General features: G+C 43.0%; 1 protein-coding gene across 4 annotated transcripts in view; it reads left to right on the forward strand.

Moving 5' to 3' along the window:
• LOC141428886 (uncharacterized) overlaps nt 1-18,735 on the forward strand; it is a 48,669-nt gene extending 29,934 nt beyond the window's left edge. For 2 of the 4 annotated variants that reach the window (XM_074088932.1, XM_074088933.1), the window contains 8 exons: nt 463-575; nt 1,146-5,085; nt 5,408-5,567; nt 5,965-6,124; nt 6,919-9,095; nt 10,593-10,750; nt 12,598-12,648; nt 13,250-13,452. In XM_074088932.1, the coding sequence (XP_073945033.1) occupies nt 463-575; nt 1,146-5,085; nt 5,408-5,567; nt 5,965-6,124; nt 6,919-9,095; nt 10,593-10,750; nt 12,598-12,648; nt 13,250-13,369 (6,879 nt within the window). In that variant the 3' untranslated portion in view covers nt 13,370-13,452. Of the gene's footprint in view, nt 1-462; nt 576-1,145; nt 5,086-5,407; nt 5,568-5,964; nt 6,125-6,918; nt 9,096-10,592; nt 10,751-12,597; nt 12,669-13,249; nt 13,458-14,143; nt 14,268-15,484; nt 15,593-16,167 lie in introns of those variants that run through there. The other 2 variants (XM_074088935.1, XM_074088934.1) reach the window with 2 other exon arrangements.
• Nucleotides 18,736-19,259: the final 524 nt, after the last annotated feature.

The raw sequence follows: 19,259 nt of genomic DNA on the forward strand, positions 1-19,259 counted from the left end.
CTCCTCACTCTCATATTACGTCCTTTAGTTGCATTTTACGACAACCACGGGAAGAGATGGGTGCGTCCTTATGTAAAACCAGGAAAGTTTACTCGCTAGCAGCAATATTTGAAACAAGAAAGCGTGCGTAAATATCTGATAAGACTATTTCTAGGGCGGGTAGGACATGTCTGATATTTTTGCACGCTCTGCTCCGCTGTGCTGTAACTGTTGTATCTAAACTAAAGAAATGTTAAAAAATATTATTCCATTCGATAACACGCATTGTCAAGCGTTAATTTATAAAATAAACTAGCTTGTGCCCGCGGCTTCGGTTAACGCGCGCTGTTCCCTCGGGAACCGTGCATTTTCTCCGTTTCGACGTGAAAGACGGGCAAACATACAAACACACACACTTTCGCATTTATTAGTATGGATAAAAATCGCTGCCACTTTACTCTAATTAACATTATTGTTTCACAGGCGAGCAGTGACGTGCACTCTCTAGGCACGCTCGTCTGGGAGATATGCGCGTGGGGCGCGACGCCGCCGCGCGCGCCGCCGCCCGATCTCAACTGTCCTTACAGAGAGCATCTGTGAGTAACATTCAAAATAATAGACCCGAGTAAGAAAATTTAACATGAGCTTTACAGTGAAGATACCATCAGCCAAATATGTAGTCTACCACCCTAAAGTTGTTAATCGTTTGCATGCCATAAAACAATAATTCCAATAGACGTGTCTGTCAAATTGAAAGTTCGACTTTAGCGACATATTCATTTGATAGGAACTTGTTTAAACATTGGTAGACCACTTATTTGGCTGTTGGTACCTCTAGCGAAGAAATTTAACGGTGTGTGTGAAGTTCACAATCCGTAATGGGCCCGCGTGGGAACTACTGCCCAAGCCGTCTCATTCTGAAAAGAGGTCTGTGCCTTGCAGTATCAATGAGTTGTAAAACAGGGCCTTGATAAAAGAAATCTATTTAATGTGCTTACATAGGGTGCTGTTGACCCAGAATGTACGACGACTTGATTATTCAGACCCTCATGGCAGGGTGATTAGTCGGTTAGTAATAGATGTGAGGCAGCAGACAAACAGCTTGTTGTTTTAATATCTCTCATATTTTTATAGTCTGATCTAAAATGTACAATGTTTGGTCCCAGATATCAAGTAATGCAGCTGTGCTGGGCCGCGAACCCCTCGGAGCGGCCGTCTGCCGGCCAGGTGCAGGCGCTGCTCCAGCACCTGTACAGCACGCAGGCGCGCGACGACGGCTACGGCAGCAGCGACTTCGAGGAACGCTGGCAGCGCCTCAAGCCCAACTCCATCCCCAAGCTCGATGAACACGTCGCCATCGTGCACGCGCCTTCCACCTCCATGACCTCGCACTTCACCGGCTCCGAGGAATTCGACCATCCCACCGTCCAAGACTCGCTAAGCATCGACATGGACACGGCGGTCTCCCGATCGAGCAGCATCATGTCCGACAAAGACCCCCTCTCCGTACAGGTCAAATCGGAGAGTTTGACCAACCTCCACGGGTCGCTGGACGACGTGCGCAATATTTATCTCACGCATAACGAGACGGCCGTGTTGGACTGCCATCAGGCCAATATCGCCCTCGATGATAGAGATAAGGAGAACGACCGCTCCGACGCCTCAGTCGACCCCTGGCTCAAGGACATCATCGCCGGCAGCCAGGACGACGTCAGCTACTATCGAGACGTTAGTGATGTAATAAAGAACCTCGATAACATACTGAATTCGGAGAAAACCTCCAGTTCGGAATCTAGCCATCAAGCCAGCCCGTCGAGGGACACCTTGAGCTTAGACTGCAAAAAAGATTATCTGATGCAATCGAGTATGGTGAAATCCCCAGGTATAACCAACTTCCAGAATATTCTGGACGTTGGTTTCGGGGATAAGTCGCCTGAAAACAAGCGGGATGAAGACGATGACAGAGATACCATAGGTACGCTCAGTCACTCGTTTGAACGACACAGCGACACCGTCAGTCAACAGACGCTAGAGAATTTAACCCCAGATACTCCTGTTAAAGATATGGATTTACCGAGCGAAGAGATCACTGATACTGATCTTAGAGATAAATTGCTAAACGTCGAAAATACTGCAAACGTAAAGATCGATGTTGATTTGCCAAAAGAAAATAAAATAGTTAGTAGTGATAGTGTATTACCCAATATAGCGGATTTATGTATAGCGACAGTGTCTAGTGTAAATGAAGCTGAGGATGAAGTGAACATGTGTGAAGACTGTCAATCACCAGGTGATAATAATTTAACTGATATAGTGAGTGATAAGAAAACAGTAGAAGCTAAGTCAATAAGTGAAGTAATTAAAGATCCAATTAAGTCTGAAAGTGTTGAAGAGGTTATTGCTAGAAATATTCAAAGTCTAGAACAAAGCTCACCAGTGAACGTACAAAGTAAGGAGGTCTTGCCCATAGTCCCTGAGATAGTCGAAAGTGATAAAATTGAGGTTCTGTTACCAAGCAACACACTAGACGATAAAGATGCGACAAATTCAATACCCGAACCAACTAGCCCTAATAGTCAAAATGAAATAAACAATGATCTCATTACACCTGCAGAAAGTACAACTGATAGCAAAATTACAGCAGTACAACCAGTTCCTCATGTGGCTGATACTACAGCCCCTAAAGTCGAACTAATAAACAATGAAAGTGAAGTATCCATTGAGCCTACTCATAGCGTAGTAGCCACCGAGAAAGGCTTATTGCCTTTGCCACTTGATGATAAAGGAGCAGAATCTCCACCTGATAAAGTACAAAGTGTGAATTTGCATGAATTTGAAGAAAGCGAAATTTCTGTGCCAAGTTCACAACTAAAATTGAAAGACTCTCAATGTAAATCAAAAGAACATGGAACATTATTAGAGACACAAGATGAGTCTAATTTACCTAAATCCCATTTTGGCCGAACTATGCCAATAATAGATGAAGTTCTAAAGGAAGCTGAAACAGCTGCATTAAGTAGTATTGAAACTGCTTTGAAACAAAAGCAAACACTTTCGTCTCTAAATACAAATTCCAATACGAATAAATTATCAAGCAATACATTTCTAGAAAATGAAATAAAGGCACTGGAAAACGATTCCATACGTTATGTTTCTATTACTTCAGTAGTCTTACCCGATATTTTTAAGGAAACAATAGCAACTGAAACTAAAGAATTGTTTCCTAAAGAAATTTCAAGCGATACGCCAAAGGAAACTCCAATAGTAGATAATTGTGATAAAATCGCAAAAGGGATTTTGATAGAAGCGCTACATGATGTGCCTAAGGCTATGGATGCTGTGAAAACACCAGAAATCCTAATAGAGAGTGATGTTGATGTTTTAGTAAAAAATGAAATCATGTTTACTAATTTACAAAATATCCCAACTCAAGTGCTTCCTGAATTTGTTCAGGATACTGAAAATTTTACTGAAGAAGCTATCATTCCTAAACAAAGAGAAAATGAGATTTGTGCCCATGAAATAGCTTCAACGCAATCACAGCACCCTCAAAAGTCAATTGACCTTGAATCAACGGCGAGTGCAGATTCTTCACAGAGTACTTTTTTGATCAAAGATACACTGAGTGAAGAATGCAATACTATTTTCAGCGAAGAACCTAAAGAAACATTACACGAAGTGTTGGTACAAAATAACAAAGACTCCGAAATTGCAGCTAAACCTGTTGATATGTTGACTGAAAACGTCATTGAATCATCGAAAAAAACATTATGTGAAGATGCCCTAAAACTACAAGAGCACACAGAACAGCAACAAAATTTGCTTGATGAAAATGATGTGTTAATGTCGAATGTTGAAAAAGTTGTTACTATCAAAGATATAATTCATCAAAATGTTCATTCTGGATCTGATAAAAAAGACAAAAATGTAGCAGAATTATCGAATAACAGCACTGTTTACATGGACTTCACAGATGACATCAAAAGTGAAATTTTAGAAAGCCACCCTATAGATGACAACGTAAAAGATGTCATAAATGCCTGCTTCGAAGATTCAGCAACTGAAGCCATCTGTTCACTAGTCAAAAACGAATCTACCGTGTACTTAGATCTGCCCAATGTGACACGAGAAACCGATAACTTTTTGCACTCTGAAAGACAACTGAGTAGTCAGGTAAACAATGAAAAACCTGTATCTTCAAGCACTCCTAAAAACTCAGCAGAGGACACTCGGAAATCAGATCAAGATATGTCTGATTTGTTATCAGAGACCAAAGTCCCAGACTACGGTCCAGGAGTTACTTTAACCAGGTTGGAACAACAGTGTGTACCGGATTCCATGAGCCCATTTGAGTCCCCAACCAAAAGTCATCCTACTGATACGTATGATGAAAACAGTTCAGTAGTTTTAGGACCATTTGAAAACTGCACCATGGAATTATTCAAAGGCGTGAAATCTGCTACGGATATGGTCGACATACCCAAAGAGGAACTTTTGGCTTTTTCGTCGAATTTTAGCGAAATAAATCTCGAAACGCCTTCTCCTTTGCGCGACGGCAACTTTCTGAACGAAGTGCCAGACATTTCACATGATGATGTGCAATTTGATGATATTACTAGTGAGCCGAAGGACGAAACCGATAATAAGACCGACGTCAGCGACGCCACCGATCAGTCCGTCACCGAGAAACGAGTGTCACCATCTACGCCGCCCAACTCGCCAGGGTACTTTCTAGCTTCTACCTCACAGCAAAAGTACTTGGTCGATATTGATTTAAATCAACCGTCTGAACCAGTACCTTTTGAATCAGACTCTGGTTTAAGCTCTTTACATAAAGAGATTGAACTGAATCAAATTGAGCTCCAAATTACATCTAAACTAGCAATGGCTGAGAACGAAAACAATTTGAACATTGAATATTCTGGACCATTGACTGTCGAAGGTTTGGTCCAGGATGATTTGCAGCAGGAGGAGGAGTCAGTCCCGGAGACATTTCTAGCGGGCAACGGAGGCTGCATTGAGAACATACAGGAGAGATTCACGCTGGATGACGACTGCGTTAATGCGCTGCGGAACGAGTTGGAACTCAAACTGCCTTTGGCTCAAGTAAGTATATTCCCAGAACAATTCTCAAACTTCTCCACGTAATTCCAATTCTATTTTATAATCATTACTCAAAACACCCCCCACGTTTTAAACGTCTTATGGTCATTGCTCTTCTCTTGCAACCCTTTTCTTTGTTATAAAATTAGATGCATTTGGCAGGAAATACGGACTCTAGAAAAGTAAAAAAAAAGTCCAAAAATGCTTGCTCCTTAAAATAGCTTTGTTTTTCATATAAATTCTATAAAATACAAACTTATTTTGTCTAGCTTTTAAGTTTAAAGATCTAAGCTTGTCTTCTACTTCCGTCCTGGTCTGTCCTCAGGTAGCAGCGATCGAGCCGCAGCTCGAGAGCGAGAGCGAGGAGGGCTCGTGGTCGGAGCTGCCGCCGCCGCCGGAGCTCATCGTGAGCTATCCCGGCGCGCTCAGTCCCATTGCGGAGGAGACCGGCCCGCAGCTGTCGGCGTATGAGAACGACGCGCAATGTGAGTCAATGGTGGATCAATGGCGGATCCAGGGAGTCTACCTAGACGCCTGTCTAGGACAATAGTACATATTTTTCTAAATTCATTGATTTTAAATCTTGTAATCTGAGAATTAATTTTGTATTTAATTAATATAATTTTACAATAAACAAGTTTCAATGTTTTATTTGCGAAAAAATAACGAGAATTTGACAGTTTTTGACATTTCAAGATTTTACTCGATCCCGTGGCCGCGTGGGAATATCGGGATAAAAAGTAGCCTGTGATGTATATAGCTATATTATTGAAAAGTTTCATAAAAATGCATTCAGTAGTTTTAGCGTGACTGAGTAACAAACATCCATACAAACTTTCGCGTTTACAATATTAGTGGGATTATATTGTAATGTTGTCTCAGGGAACGCGTCAGCCCGGACGGATTCGTCAGAAAGCTACCCAGAGCCGTGCAACAACTCGACGGACGAAGTGACGGAGCTGCCGACCGGCCAGCACAGCGGCCGCGACACCTACACTCTCCAGCACGACACGTACACCGTGCAGCGCGACACTAGCAGAGAGTTAGTACACCCTTACGCATAAGGGCCTCCGCTAACTCGCGGCCGGTTGCACGGCTTGGCATGGCGCGGCGAGCTTGTCTCATGTCATCTAATAGAGCAGCGCTGCGTGTGGCGGGGCTCTGCTCTATTGCAACCTATGGAAAAAGCACACCGCGCGGGCGCCAGGCCCTAACTAAACGATGCCTTGGCATCACTTATGTTGGTTTAAAAAATCGGCCAAGTGCGAATCGGACTCCGCACCGAGGGTTTCGCACAGTCAACAGGATAATAAGTGGCCTATATCGCTCTCGGGCCCATAAAGTATCTCCGCATAAGTCGCTCCGTTTCGACGTGAAAGACAGACAAACATACAAACACACATACTTTCGCATTTATAATATTAGTATGGATTTGAAGTATATGTCAGTCGGAAGTTAAAAATATTTGTATTTTGTCTATTTTCCAATATTTTTACTAAACAGAAGTAGAATATTTATCATCTACTTACTTAATGAGCTATAAACAACAATACCCCACTTGATGAGGTAGTTTAAAAATGGTATCGCGTCTTAGATGTATAGAAGCCTCGATTAAATCATTTATTTGCTATTGTATTACGTTATTGTTTGTAACGGTTAAGGAATAAAGTAAGTGACAAGAAAAATGATTTGGTCGGGCGATTCAATTAGCAATTGCCACCCAGAGATGCGAGATATTTTGCCCGTATTCGTAACAAGCCTTTGCATAACACGGTACACGCTAATTATTCCCAGTGCAACGTTATTTTCAGATCATTAATATATTTCTGTTTTCAGGATCACAATGAGCGCTGACAGCTTAAACGGCAGCCCGCGCAAGTTCGGCGTCATCGACGACCGCACCTTCACTAAGGACACGGACGCGGACGCCTGCGAGCGCCTCTCCCAGGTGTCGCCCTTCGTACTCAGCCCCACCACAGACACCTCAGCACCTGAAAACTCTGACGTCACCGGCGTTTCCACTCTATCAAAAACCACCGTACCCACCGACGCCAAAATCTCCAAGCCTTCCGAAACCCAGTGTCTCTCCAAAGCGACCAGTATCGACTCCTGGTGCTCCAACGATACTCTCTACAACGTCGAAGAAGCTTTCGACGACCTCGCCTCCGACCCAGACTTACCCCAGGATTTTGATGTAGACAAAGAACTCGACAACAGCGAAAGCAGTCACACTTTAACCATCAACGACGACAAGGAACTAAGTCACGTTTCAACGTACATCGTTCACGATAGCCATTCCGACGAGGATAGATTCTCTCCCGATTCTATCACGGCGAACGATAACGACAACCACACGTATACGAAAGTAAAAAACGAAATCGAGACTTCGCCGTCCGTTTTGACAAAGTCCGAAGTCAACGATTCGAAGACGCAAACGAAGGATCTCGCGTACGGGACGCTGATGTCGGGAGCGCCGTCGTACTCTAACTGTACTACGGAAGTTTTGTCCATGGACAATACCTGGATGTTCCCGCAGCCCGAGCTCGTGAGGAGGTCGCCCATAGACGCGACAGTGAATGTATCCGTACCCACTGACGCCGGGAACCGCGAGATCCAGCCCAATCACAGCCCACAGTTGAAAGACGAGCCGCGTATCAAGAAAATGGACAGCGTAGAAATATCCTGTCTCGAGGATCATTTACTTGAATCGAGCCCAGAGAACAACGGCTCCGTACAAACTGGTATCTACGACAGTCCCAACTACCACTACGACATGGCCGCCGGCGTCACCAGTACCCCTCTCGCCGAACCAACGCCCGACGAAAACGTACAGCCGCTACCCATGGCGCTACCCGAAGAAAAACGAACGCCAGAAAATCTACCGAGTAGCATACCAAACTTCCAGTCATTTCTTTACTCCGCCGAGTTAAGGCCTCAGGAGCGATCCTATGGCCCGACCGAAGGCAGCCAGTCGGTCCTGTTAGAAGGGGACAGAACGCAGACCAGCACGAGCCCATCCTACTGGGAATTCGAGATCGCTGCCAACCTCAAGCCGCAGGACACGTCACGATTACAATCTAGTCAAAACGGTTCAGAAGAGTTTCGCCGGTTCGAGAACTCTGTGCGAGAACGGCCGCAGGACTTGTCCACCACTCCCAGCGCCCTGCTGCTCCTCTCCGAGGGACACTCCGCTGACAACGAGCGAGCCGCCCCTCCCGAAACCCGCGACGAACCGACACCTCTTATTATAAGTCCGCCTAGTAATACGAATTTAAGAGAATCTCACGTAGCTAACGTTAATACGATTATAATTACTGACTTGGAAGAGGATGAGACCGAGCAGCCTCATTCGATCATCATCGCCGAAGTCTCTAAAGAGAGCCCCAATAGAACGTATGATTCCCACACGGTCGGCGAGCTCAATCACACGTACGACTCCCATACGAGCAGGAGGCAGAACAATAACGAAATCAAAGAGAATATCAGTGATAATTCTAAAGAACTAACTTTCAATGGGATCGATGAACAAAGCCATGATGCTCCTATCTTCGATTTCAAATCGCCTGAAGTGAAAACTGCAGAGGAACCGAAACAGAAAGAGCAAACAACAGTTAAAAATTCGGACACGCTCAGAGACGTCCCAAACGGGTCTGTCCCAAATTTATTTCACGTAAATAGTGCTTTTGACATTAAATGCAATGGCAACAGCGAAAAGTTTGCTACGGTCAACTTTATCAGTGATGCGTTTGAAGAACTCCTGGAAAGCAACGTCGACGATGGCGATTGTAAAGATAAAACAAATGAAGATATTCTTGAACTATCTAAGGAGGACAACGTTCTTCCTTCCAACGAAACTGTCGAAACTCCAGCTGTGGATCTAGAAGTCAGTCGCAAAGATGTTAATGGCGTTGAAGATGAGTTAGTTGCTGTTACAGAGGATTTTTTACAGAAAGAGAAGAACTTCTGTCAGCTCGACGCGTACCTGCCTCTGTTGAGTGATATCAGATTTACCGGTATGTACCGCATTTTAGATTTCATAGCTATTCGATAAGATAAATAAGTTTTTGGTAAAAAAATCATTTTTAATACAAGCTTTTTTTGCTGACTGTACTTTTTGTTGACTGTACTTGTATTTTCACCCAAACTACATTTTCATACCAAATTTCAAGTTGATGCCATTAACCGTTGAAGAGTTCCGTCCTGTGGAGACCAGATTATTGTATTGTCACGTAATTTACATAAGTGTACCAAATTTCAAGTCAATCCAACTACTAGAAGTTGGTTGAATTTAACTTGTAAGATTTGATTACAGACAGACAGACAATGGGACAGGTCAGGTTAAACTAAATAAAAGCTTGTAAAAAAGGCCAAGTGCGAATCGAGCACCCAAGGCTCCGTACAAATATGTGGGTATCTATGAATTCCAGTGGCAGCAGAGTCCTCCCTGCTCCTAAACAAAATTTACGCAGTGTAAGGTCTTTTTAGATTGGTTACTTACATACAGACAGGCATAAAGTTCGTATTAGTTGTGCTATAACAGCTACCTTCAACTCAATTTGAAGTATCTGCTCCGCGGGGTAGCAGACCTGAGTAGGTATTTGACATTCATTCAATCTTGATACCCTCACGCGTACCTGAGAAAAAGAATCGTGAAAAACGTACCGTTTTTTGCCGAAATATTGACCACATTAAATAATAGCTATTATAATGAATGACTTCCTTTCGCCGGAAAATACTTAAACCGGTTCAGATAAGATTGCAATGCGCTCGGATGCTCGATTTCTCGGAAACCAATGTTGTCATTATATTTGTTTATTTATTTGTCACTATCGAACAACACAATCAGTTGATTGCGAGAAATTAATTATTATTTATCGAAAGTACCTTGAGAATGTATTATCAGAATAAGTCCGGTATATGACACTGTTAAAGCTTCTTTACTGGTAATAAGAAGGGTGGTGAGTGTCTTCTCGCTCTAACAGTAGATTTTTTTTTTATTATGAGAGGGAGGAAAACGAGCATGCGGGTCATCTGAGGTCAAGCTATAATCGTATCGTGCGATCTATACAGATTTACCCCCTGTTTCACCAACCATTGATTAAATTTAATTGACGGATAAATGTGATGCCGTCTGTTTGTTTTGTTCGAATAAAATTAATCAATGGGTGGTGAAACAGCCCCTTAAAAACTAAATTTAATACTACCAATGCATTCACTGAGCGGTATTTTTTTGTGACACTTAAAAAAAGTTGCTCTGCTATGCATTCTTGATTTTATAAACTTTTGGAATCATTACTATGTTTGAAAATGTTTCTTTTTATTTATACTCGTAGCGCACTATTTAGCTAGAGATTACCGGCGACTCTACTTTGCAAGTCCTATGCCATATTAGGAATTATAGTTATTGGAGCTATTATAGCCTCACTAAATTATACTCACTAAACACGATGCTATCTTTTCCTTTTTCGTAATTAATACACTGACACAACAGAGTTTAACTTTTTTTTTAGGGCCAGCCTCAGAAATAATGACCACATCTTTCACGCAAGACTCGCCGACAGACCCCGAGCCAGAGCGAGAGGACAAACCCAGCACCGATATGAAAGAGTGGGACAGCGATTCTGATTCGCATTCGAGCAACTCTTCAAGCGGCGAGTTTATATGGAAGGTTAGTGTGTAACAAATAAGCGTATTCATGTGAGGTGTGATTATTTTTGTGAAATTATATTTATGAATAAGCTTTAAGTGTGATTGATTTGTTTTAACACTAACTGCTCGAAGGATCCAGGTAGCCCCTTTTACTAGGCTATGTTTTTCCCTCCAGTATTATAATGTGTCCTCCCCTGATCTTGATGACATGTATGTAATTATCTATATCTATCTCTACTGATAAGAGTGCTATTAGAATTGGGATGCACAAAAAAAAAAAACCTATAGTTTTTATTCTATTTTTGGAAAGAATAAGATATTTTAAGATACCATTTTCATCGATTTTGGATTTGGATGAGTATTTAATTTTTTATAATGTTTTTACGAAATACGCTGGATGACGTCATAGTGAGACAGTCACGTCCCATTGCCTAGAAAAAATCAGGTCGTACATAACATAATCTGTGGCATTACAATGTGACAATAATACAACACGGCTTAGGGTCCTAAATAAACCATGACAAATAGTTTTATTTATTTCTCTTCTTTTGGCTTCGATTATTCCCATGTTTGTTTAATGGTCTGATAGTAAATAATTTATTAAAATCTGATATTTACATTCTTTTATATTTACTTGTAACGTCGTAATTTAATAATTTAATTTGTAAAAATACATTGGAAATACTGTACATTTCGGACTTTACGATAAAATGACAACTGTTTAAAGCCGGGTGCGCATCATGTGATTAAAGTTCTATTTTTGTCACTCTGCTACCTCTGCTATTATAAGCAGGACAGCAACATTTCAAACTGTCAATTTGCTTTAGAGTGTAGACCTGCTTTATAACTGCCTTTCTGACGGGACACTGCAGGGGTCGAATGAAGGTCATCGTTTGTTTATGTAGAATTGTCATGGCATGTTTGTGAATAAAGTTTTTTATCTATCTACTTAAATTTTGTTTATTTAATTCAGTTTATCATATTTTTGAAATCTGATTTCTAAAAACGCTTCACAAAGCTTATTTCTTTAAACTTTTTTCGATTTATTATACGTTGTCAAAAATTGGGACATCCTAATTAGAGAAATAAATAACGCGAAACATTTCATTATCACTCCATTCCAATACATTCCTTAGCAACCTATGTAGTAGTTGAATACTTATCTACCGGCCCTCTCCGCTATATAATTTATTCTTTGAGCTGATCACGATTTTGCGAATGTAATCGTAGTAAAAGGAAACTGTTTTACGCATTCAAAATTATTTTCTTTTATTTTCTTGAATCAAAATCATGGTTAGTGTATTATTTTATTAATATGTATAAGTTAACATTAACAGCTGTAAATTAATTCCCTAGCCAGAGAATTTGGACACAACTTGCAGGTGGTAGGACCTTGTGCAAGGTCCGCCCGGATTGCTACCACCATCTTGCTCGCTAATCCTGCCGTGAAGCAGCAGTGCGTGCACAGTGCACTGTTGTGTTTCGGCGTGGAGAGTAAGACAGCCGGTGGAATTACTGGCACTTGAGGTATCCCATCTTAGGCCTCTAGGTTGGCAACGCATCATACAGCATTATGGGCGGTGGTGATCTCTTACCTTCAGGAGACCCACTTGCTCGTTTGCCATCCAGTCGAATAAAAAAAAACCTTTTTTAGCCTGCATAGCTTCCCACTGGTGGGTAAAGACTTTACCTCCTTTTTCGTATTCCTCTTGCCTCTGACTTTGAAATGTTTTCGCCAAATCTACATACATGATCCATGATTCATTTATTATATTTACAGCTGTTTATGTCATAACATAACGCTATAGTATACTGGTTGTGGTTTGCATGTGTGTGAATAATATTTGTGTATGTGTGGGTGCGTAGGGCGGCGACGGGCAAGAGACGTCTGTCGTTCCATCCACGCACTTCGACCATGTAAGTGTTTATATACGTATGTCTATTTACCCTTACACAACCTTCCACTTTCAATATTATTGCTGTGATGTACAATTTTACTTATAATATTATGGCAACCTTCATACATATTCTTACTTAAATATTAGTTTTATGTTGGTTTTTATTAATGTTTAGTTTATCAATTTTAAATTATGTAACCATCTGAACCTATAAGTATAACATTGCATACTTAAAATAAAACTATGAAAACTTCAAATAACCACTTTTTGGAGGATTTCAAGAGCCTGCTTAGTATTGACTCTCGACGGAACCCTGTCACAGGGAGTTTCTGCTGTCCTTTTCAAGATATTTTTTATAAGAGCGGAAAATGCTGACTGCGACAGGTTTCCACAGTGTCACGCACTGGCTTGTTAAGGTATTGTTCTAAGAAGAGTAATCTTCCTTCTGGCTTTAGCATAAAGCTCGCACATTGTCGGACGAGTAGCTGGCACCATGTTTGTCAATATTCATACAAATATGACACAAGTAAGCGAGCTACGAAAACGTACGAGCCATAGGCACGTGTACTCCCGGCCTAACAACGATTGGCAGACATTTAAACAGTGTGATTGTTACCCAGCGGGGATCGAGCGACGGCAGCCGCGGGTCGGCGCGCGGGCGCGGGCGCGGGCGCGGGCGCGGGCGCGGGCGACGGAGACGGCGGCGCGGCGCGCGACTCGGGCTCCGGCTCGGGCTCTGAGGGCGACGAGGTGGAGTTCGTGCCCTCCTCGTGGGACTGCCGCGCGGCCCCCGCCAAGTCCTCGCTGCGCAGCCTCGCTAACTCGCAGGTACGTTGACAACAAACGGCCGACTTTTTTGTATTAGCATAGGATGGTGGAAAAGGCAATGGTTGGTTTGCTCTCGAATATTCAGCGTTTTTACGGCGTTTGTTTTTGAGTCAATATCCTCTCAGCAAATATTGTTAAAAGAGATGAGTGCTCAGAGTAATTATTTTCCGTTAGGCGGCGTTTCCACCAGAGACGTATGAGGTAGCTGAGCGGTGCGAGGATGTGAAACGTGACTGTTTCCACTAGGAATGTGCGAGGATGCGTGATGCGGGCTCTTTTCAAATAAGAGAGTGGGTTGCGGTGAGGCAGAAGCTTCTAATGACTGAGTACCAACATTCGCAACACATTTCTCGCACACATTTTTCCCGTGTTTTGTTTATGCAAAAACCTCGCTCTGTTCAGCTATTTCCACTAGAGCTGCGCTAAGCGAGTATTCCTAGCAATGCATCCTCATACGTGTCTGGTGGAAACGCAGCCTTAGACCATAACTAGAATACACGAAGTATAGCCTTACTAGGGGGCTACTACGAAAATCGAAGTTCGTGCCGTGCCGTCCCTCTCACTCTCATATTAGATAATGTAAGCGTCAGCGAAACAGCAAGATGCGAAGTTGGAATTTTGCACTATGTAATATAGAACCTATTTTTGGCTGTTCTTCTCTATTGATGCAAGCACGGTTTGTACAGGACAACAAGAAGCGCGTGGTGTTCAAGCGGCAGAAGTACCACTGCGTGTACGAGTACCCGCGCGAGCTGGCGGCCGGCGACGCCGACTCGCCCGCGTACTTGCCTGATCTCTCCACCTACACAGGTATGCCGGCAGCCTGCACTCTTCACTTTGATCTGACCACTAAAAGTGGCTCAAATCCGACTTCTGAGATTTGATTAGGTACAGACAAGAGGTGAAACCAAATAAAAGCTTGTTAAAATCCAGCCAAGTAAGAGTGGTTCTCGCGCACGAAGGGTTCCGTGCCATTATCTATACAACATTAGCCATTAGCAAACAAAACGGAAAAAAAAAACAAGTTTGCTGTATGGGAGCCCCCCTTTTGTTTTATTTTAATTCTTTTATTTTTAAAGTGATTATACAACTATAGATTCTGTGAATATTTCAAGCGTCTACCTGTTGCCGTTATTAATATCAAGCAAAAAACGGCAAAACAATCACGTTTGTTGTATGGGAGCTCCGCTTGAATATTTATTTTATTCTGTTTTTAGTATTTGTTGTTATAGCGGCCTAATACATAATCTGTGAACATTTCAAGTGTCTAACTATTACGACTCAAGAGATAGAGCCCTGTGACAGACGGACGGGCAGACAGCGGAGTCTCGATAATAGGGTTCCGTTGGCACCCTTTGGGTACGGAACTCTAAAAAGACCTTCACACGCATACGGAACTGGTCAAAAAATAATAATAAAGTCCAGTTTTTTTTTTCACCTCTGTCTGACGAAGCGTCGTTCAAGTTACTTGCTCAAAAGGGTTATTGCAGTGCTAGAAAAAAAAAGTTGAACAAAAGAGATACTACGTCTTACAATCGTAAAAGTTTCACATTCGAGGGCATTTCGATTGCGAGGATAGGCTTCTAAATTGTACAAATCGCGATACAATGATCTTAAGATTATTTTGATGCGGAGTCGACAAGGTCGCATTAAAATGTTGAAAACTTTGGGTTAAATAAAGCTAGAAACACACTGACGCCGGAGGCGGAGCGGTGCGGCGCGACGCGGAGGCGGTGCTGGTTGTAATATTCAAGCTAACGTGAGGGCACACAAAATACCGCGTCACGCTTATTTCCCGAGCGGTATTCTGTGTGCCCCCTTTTATGTTAGCTCGAATATTACAACCGGTACCGCCTCCGCGCCGCGCTGCGCCGCCCCGCCACCGCTCTCTGTGTGTTCCAAGCTTAAGAGAAGTCTTCGGACAATCAAGTCGTTTAAGTATTTTATTTATTACGTATGAAAATCACAAAAACCTAAAGCAAGGTATGATGAGATCAGTTATTAATCGTTGATTTGTTTACATGTAGATTGGGACCCGTCCAGCGCGGAGGAGGCGGAGCTCGGCTACGGGCAGCTGTTCGCGCCCGCGCCGCTCGACCTGTACCCGCTGCGGGGCACCATCGCTTTCGGCGCCGGTAACACGCGTTGCTATGACTGACTAATAACTGAGCAAAATGAAATAGGAACCGGACAAGTGATTATCTACACCAGAAAACAAGATTATAAATAATAAATAAATATCACGGGACAATTCACACCAATTGACCTAGTCCCAAAGTGAGCTTAGCAAAGCTTGTGTTATGGGTACTAAGCAACGGATAAATATAATTATATAGATAGATACATATTAAACACCCAAGACCCGAGAACAAACATTCGTATTTTTCATACAAATATCTGGCCCGACACGGGAATCGAACCCGGGACCTCAAGCTTCGTAGTCAGGTTCTCTAACCACTAGGCCATCTGGTCGTCAAAATAATAAGATGTACAAAAGCTACCTTATCCCTACATGTATGTACATATTTGTTGTCATAGCGGCAACAGAAATACATCATCTGTGAAAATTTCAACTGTCTAGCTATCACGGTTCATGAGACAGCCTGGTAACAGACAGGCAGACGGACAGTGGAGTGTTAGTAATAGGACCCCGTTTTTACCCTTTGGGTACGGAACCCTAAAAAATACTAAAAGTATTATCTCCTTCCAGAGTACGACGAGGACTTCTTCATATCGTCATCAGCGCGTCCGTTCGAGAGTCTCGGCGTGATGACCACGACCAGCCAGTTCTTCCCCGGCATGCAGCTGAAGCCCGGGCTGCTGGGCGCGCCGCCCGACGCCTTCCCACCGTCGCCGTTGCCCGCCCCCGCCCCCGCGCCCGCCCCCGCCCCCCCGCTCGGCCACACGCGCACGCCCTCGCTCGACTTCACCACCCCCGACTCCGGCGTGGAAGACATCACCCCCGGCTCCACCACCACAGATGAAGATTTCAAAACCAAGAAACTGCCCGAAGCGGAAGTCAGCCAGTGGAGGTCCATCGACAGCGGCAGCTCCAGCGAGTCCGTGAGCCCCAGCTCCCCCGGCGGCGAGGCCCTGGGCGGCCTCAGACACACGCGCGACAAGCTCAAGCTCGACCTCCCCCCCAGCCCGCACATACCCTCCCCCCGACACAACAGAGTCTTCAACTTCGTCCTCGAAAAACCGAAACGACACAAGGTCCCCGACGAGAGACCGGCGGAAATCGGCACGACGCCCCTCGTCATGACGGACGAGACGCCCGTGGTGTGTACCTCGTTGCCGCTCCCGAAGGATTGCGAGGACGTCCCCGTCCCGGAACCGACGTTCTCCACTTTCGGAAAGTGCTCGCAGAAAACCGACCCCGAGCAGAAGATAATACTCACGGACGACGTGCAGGCCGAGCAGCACTGCGAGGTCAACGCCCCCAGCCCCGCCAAGGGCGAGGCGGTCAAGGGGGAGGGCACCGTCCTCGACAGCGGCGACGAAGACTCCGGCATCGAGAGCAGCTCCAAAGCGACCCTCGAGAGAAACAAAACCCCCAACGTCTCTTAAGTAGAACGATTAGCAGTAGATTTGTTATTGTATAGTCCCGGGCCCCGCCCCGCGTCGGGCGGTCTCATGCCATTACGTTAGCTGATATAGTATTACCGAGTTTCGTATTACATTAGATAATTATAACGTTTCCAGGTCACTTTGGTTCCCCACTGAATACATATCGGAATTATTCAGAATCAAGCTCGATCCATCGGACGTCAATTGTCTGACGCATCACGCCATTTGCGAGTTACTTATATTTAACTTCAGTTCCTCGAGCGGCATAAGATTAGAATAGAGCGACTAAATCGAAAAGCTTCGTCCACTCTTCGTGTCGATGCAAATGTACCAACTGTTTATACTGGTTACTACAGATGTAAGGTACAAATAGCCAAGAGTATATACGCGTCTATCGCTAATCTAAGTATATAAGTGCTTTGATACATTTTACAATCCCGTGAAGGAACAGCCTAATTTTTAATACTATAGACCGATGGCCTATCCATTTTTGTAACAGTTTTAAAACCCATCCTTATACTTGCTAGATTTTTCATACGTAACATTTTTATTCTAATTTCTTAACGTAGTGTAGATGTTTCATTTGAGTGTGCGCGCTATGGGCTAGGTTAGGAAAAGGTTACTTATGCGATCTCGATGGGGAGTCGGTTGGGCGGGATACCACTGCAGCGGGAAACAGAATCTCATTATTACTTAGAGCGTACACTCAAGAGTAACAATTATTCAATAATTTTATGATTAAAGGTGACACTTCGCCGACGCACAAGTGAATACGCATCTTCCATCAATTAAACCTCAAAATTATGAAATCTAAATTGAAAATATTGGTAAAATGTTTGAGGTTATAAAGCCAATTCATAGTTAAGTGAAAATTTATATTTAATAAGGTAGAAGTAGATGTAAAGAGTTGTGGTGATTATTGCGTATTTTGCGCGCGGTTGGCGGCGGAGGAACCGGATTAGCTATTGGCGGTGAGCAGCAGAGCCAGTCGGTAGACAACAGTGTATTGTTGGTGTGCGCGCACCCTGGGTCGCTGGTCACCGGCAATCGGCCACCAGGCCAGAAGCAATGCGGGCCCACCGTGAGCTCGCAGCGCGCGTCAAGTGTGCCACGAAACGAACATCAATATAATATGCAATACGTCCAAGTGTGAACCTAATGTGCAATTCTTCTCATTTCCATATCATGGTGTTTTAGTTGTTTAGTTACTCAATGTAAATATAATTTAATCTTTATCCAAGGAAAAATTTGAATATGAAATTTATTGCTTATAATGTATTGTACAACACGTTTATTGTTCTGAACATTATTTTTACAGTTTTAGAAACTTTTCGTTAATGTACAGTTGTAAATACGAGGTAGAAGTTCATTTTGTTATGATGTAGGAATGTAGGAGGCCCCTCGGGGCTTGGGTCGCCCTGAAGGCCACGAGCGGTTCGTATTGAACGCATCGGCCGTAATCTCAACACGAATTCCATTATACTACGTCAACTAAGTAATAAAACGAACAAGGAATTATTTGAATTGAATGAATTGTCCAATAATTATGGTATTTATTGTTTGTAAGTTGTTATTGATTTGTATGAACTGTCCGCAGTATTTAGTGAAAGTGAATGCGTTGGAAGAGTTATTCATATTGTGACTTTGTCTTGTCTTTTAAAAGTATTTCTATGGAGAAAAAAAATAATGAATAAAACTCGTAACTCAATATATGCCTTTCATTGCCTCTTAATCAAAAACAGCATTAGAAATAAATATATTTTATTTTAGTAGCGATTTTCTTAAATAGTAAATTAATTTCGTCATTACAGTATATTATTTTAGAGTTCACTTAATGATATTATTTCTGAGATACAGTACAGGTAGCAGGAATGATTATTGCGTCTCTTGTCCGCACGTGTGCACGCTGACAAGGTCCTGTAGGGCTACTACGAAATTCGAAAATCGAAGTTCGTATCATACCGTCCCGCTGACGCTAATATTATTTCATACGAGAGTGAGAGGGACGGTACGATACGAACTTCGAGTTTCGTGGTAGAGGTAGACCATCTGGCCCTTATATCATTAAGTTCCATGCGCTGCAATTCCACGTGATTGTCACTTTTTTATATGAGAAACTTAACAATTATGTAGAGTTGTAGCATTTGTAACTTTTGTGGTATAGGGGCTGGTGTATCTGACAAATAGTCAGTTTATTCGTACAAAATAAATGATAGGTATTTTGTCTTAGTC

This window comes from Choristoneura fumiferana, chromosome 6 (assembly GCF_025370935.1).
Source record: "Choristoneura fumiferana chromosome 6, NRCan_CFum_1, whole genome shotgun sequence".
Classification (NCBI taxonomy): domain Eukaryota; kingdom Metazoa; phylum Arthropoda; class Insecta; order Lepidoptera; family Tortricidae; genus Choristoneura; species Choristoneura fumiferana.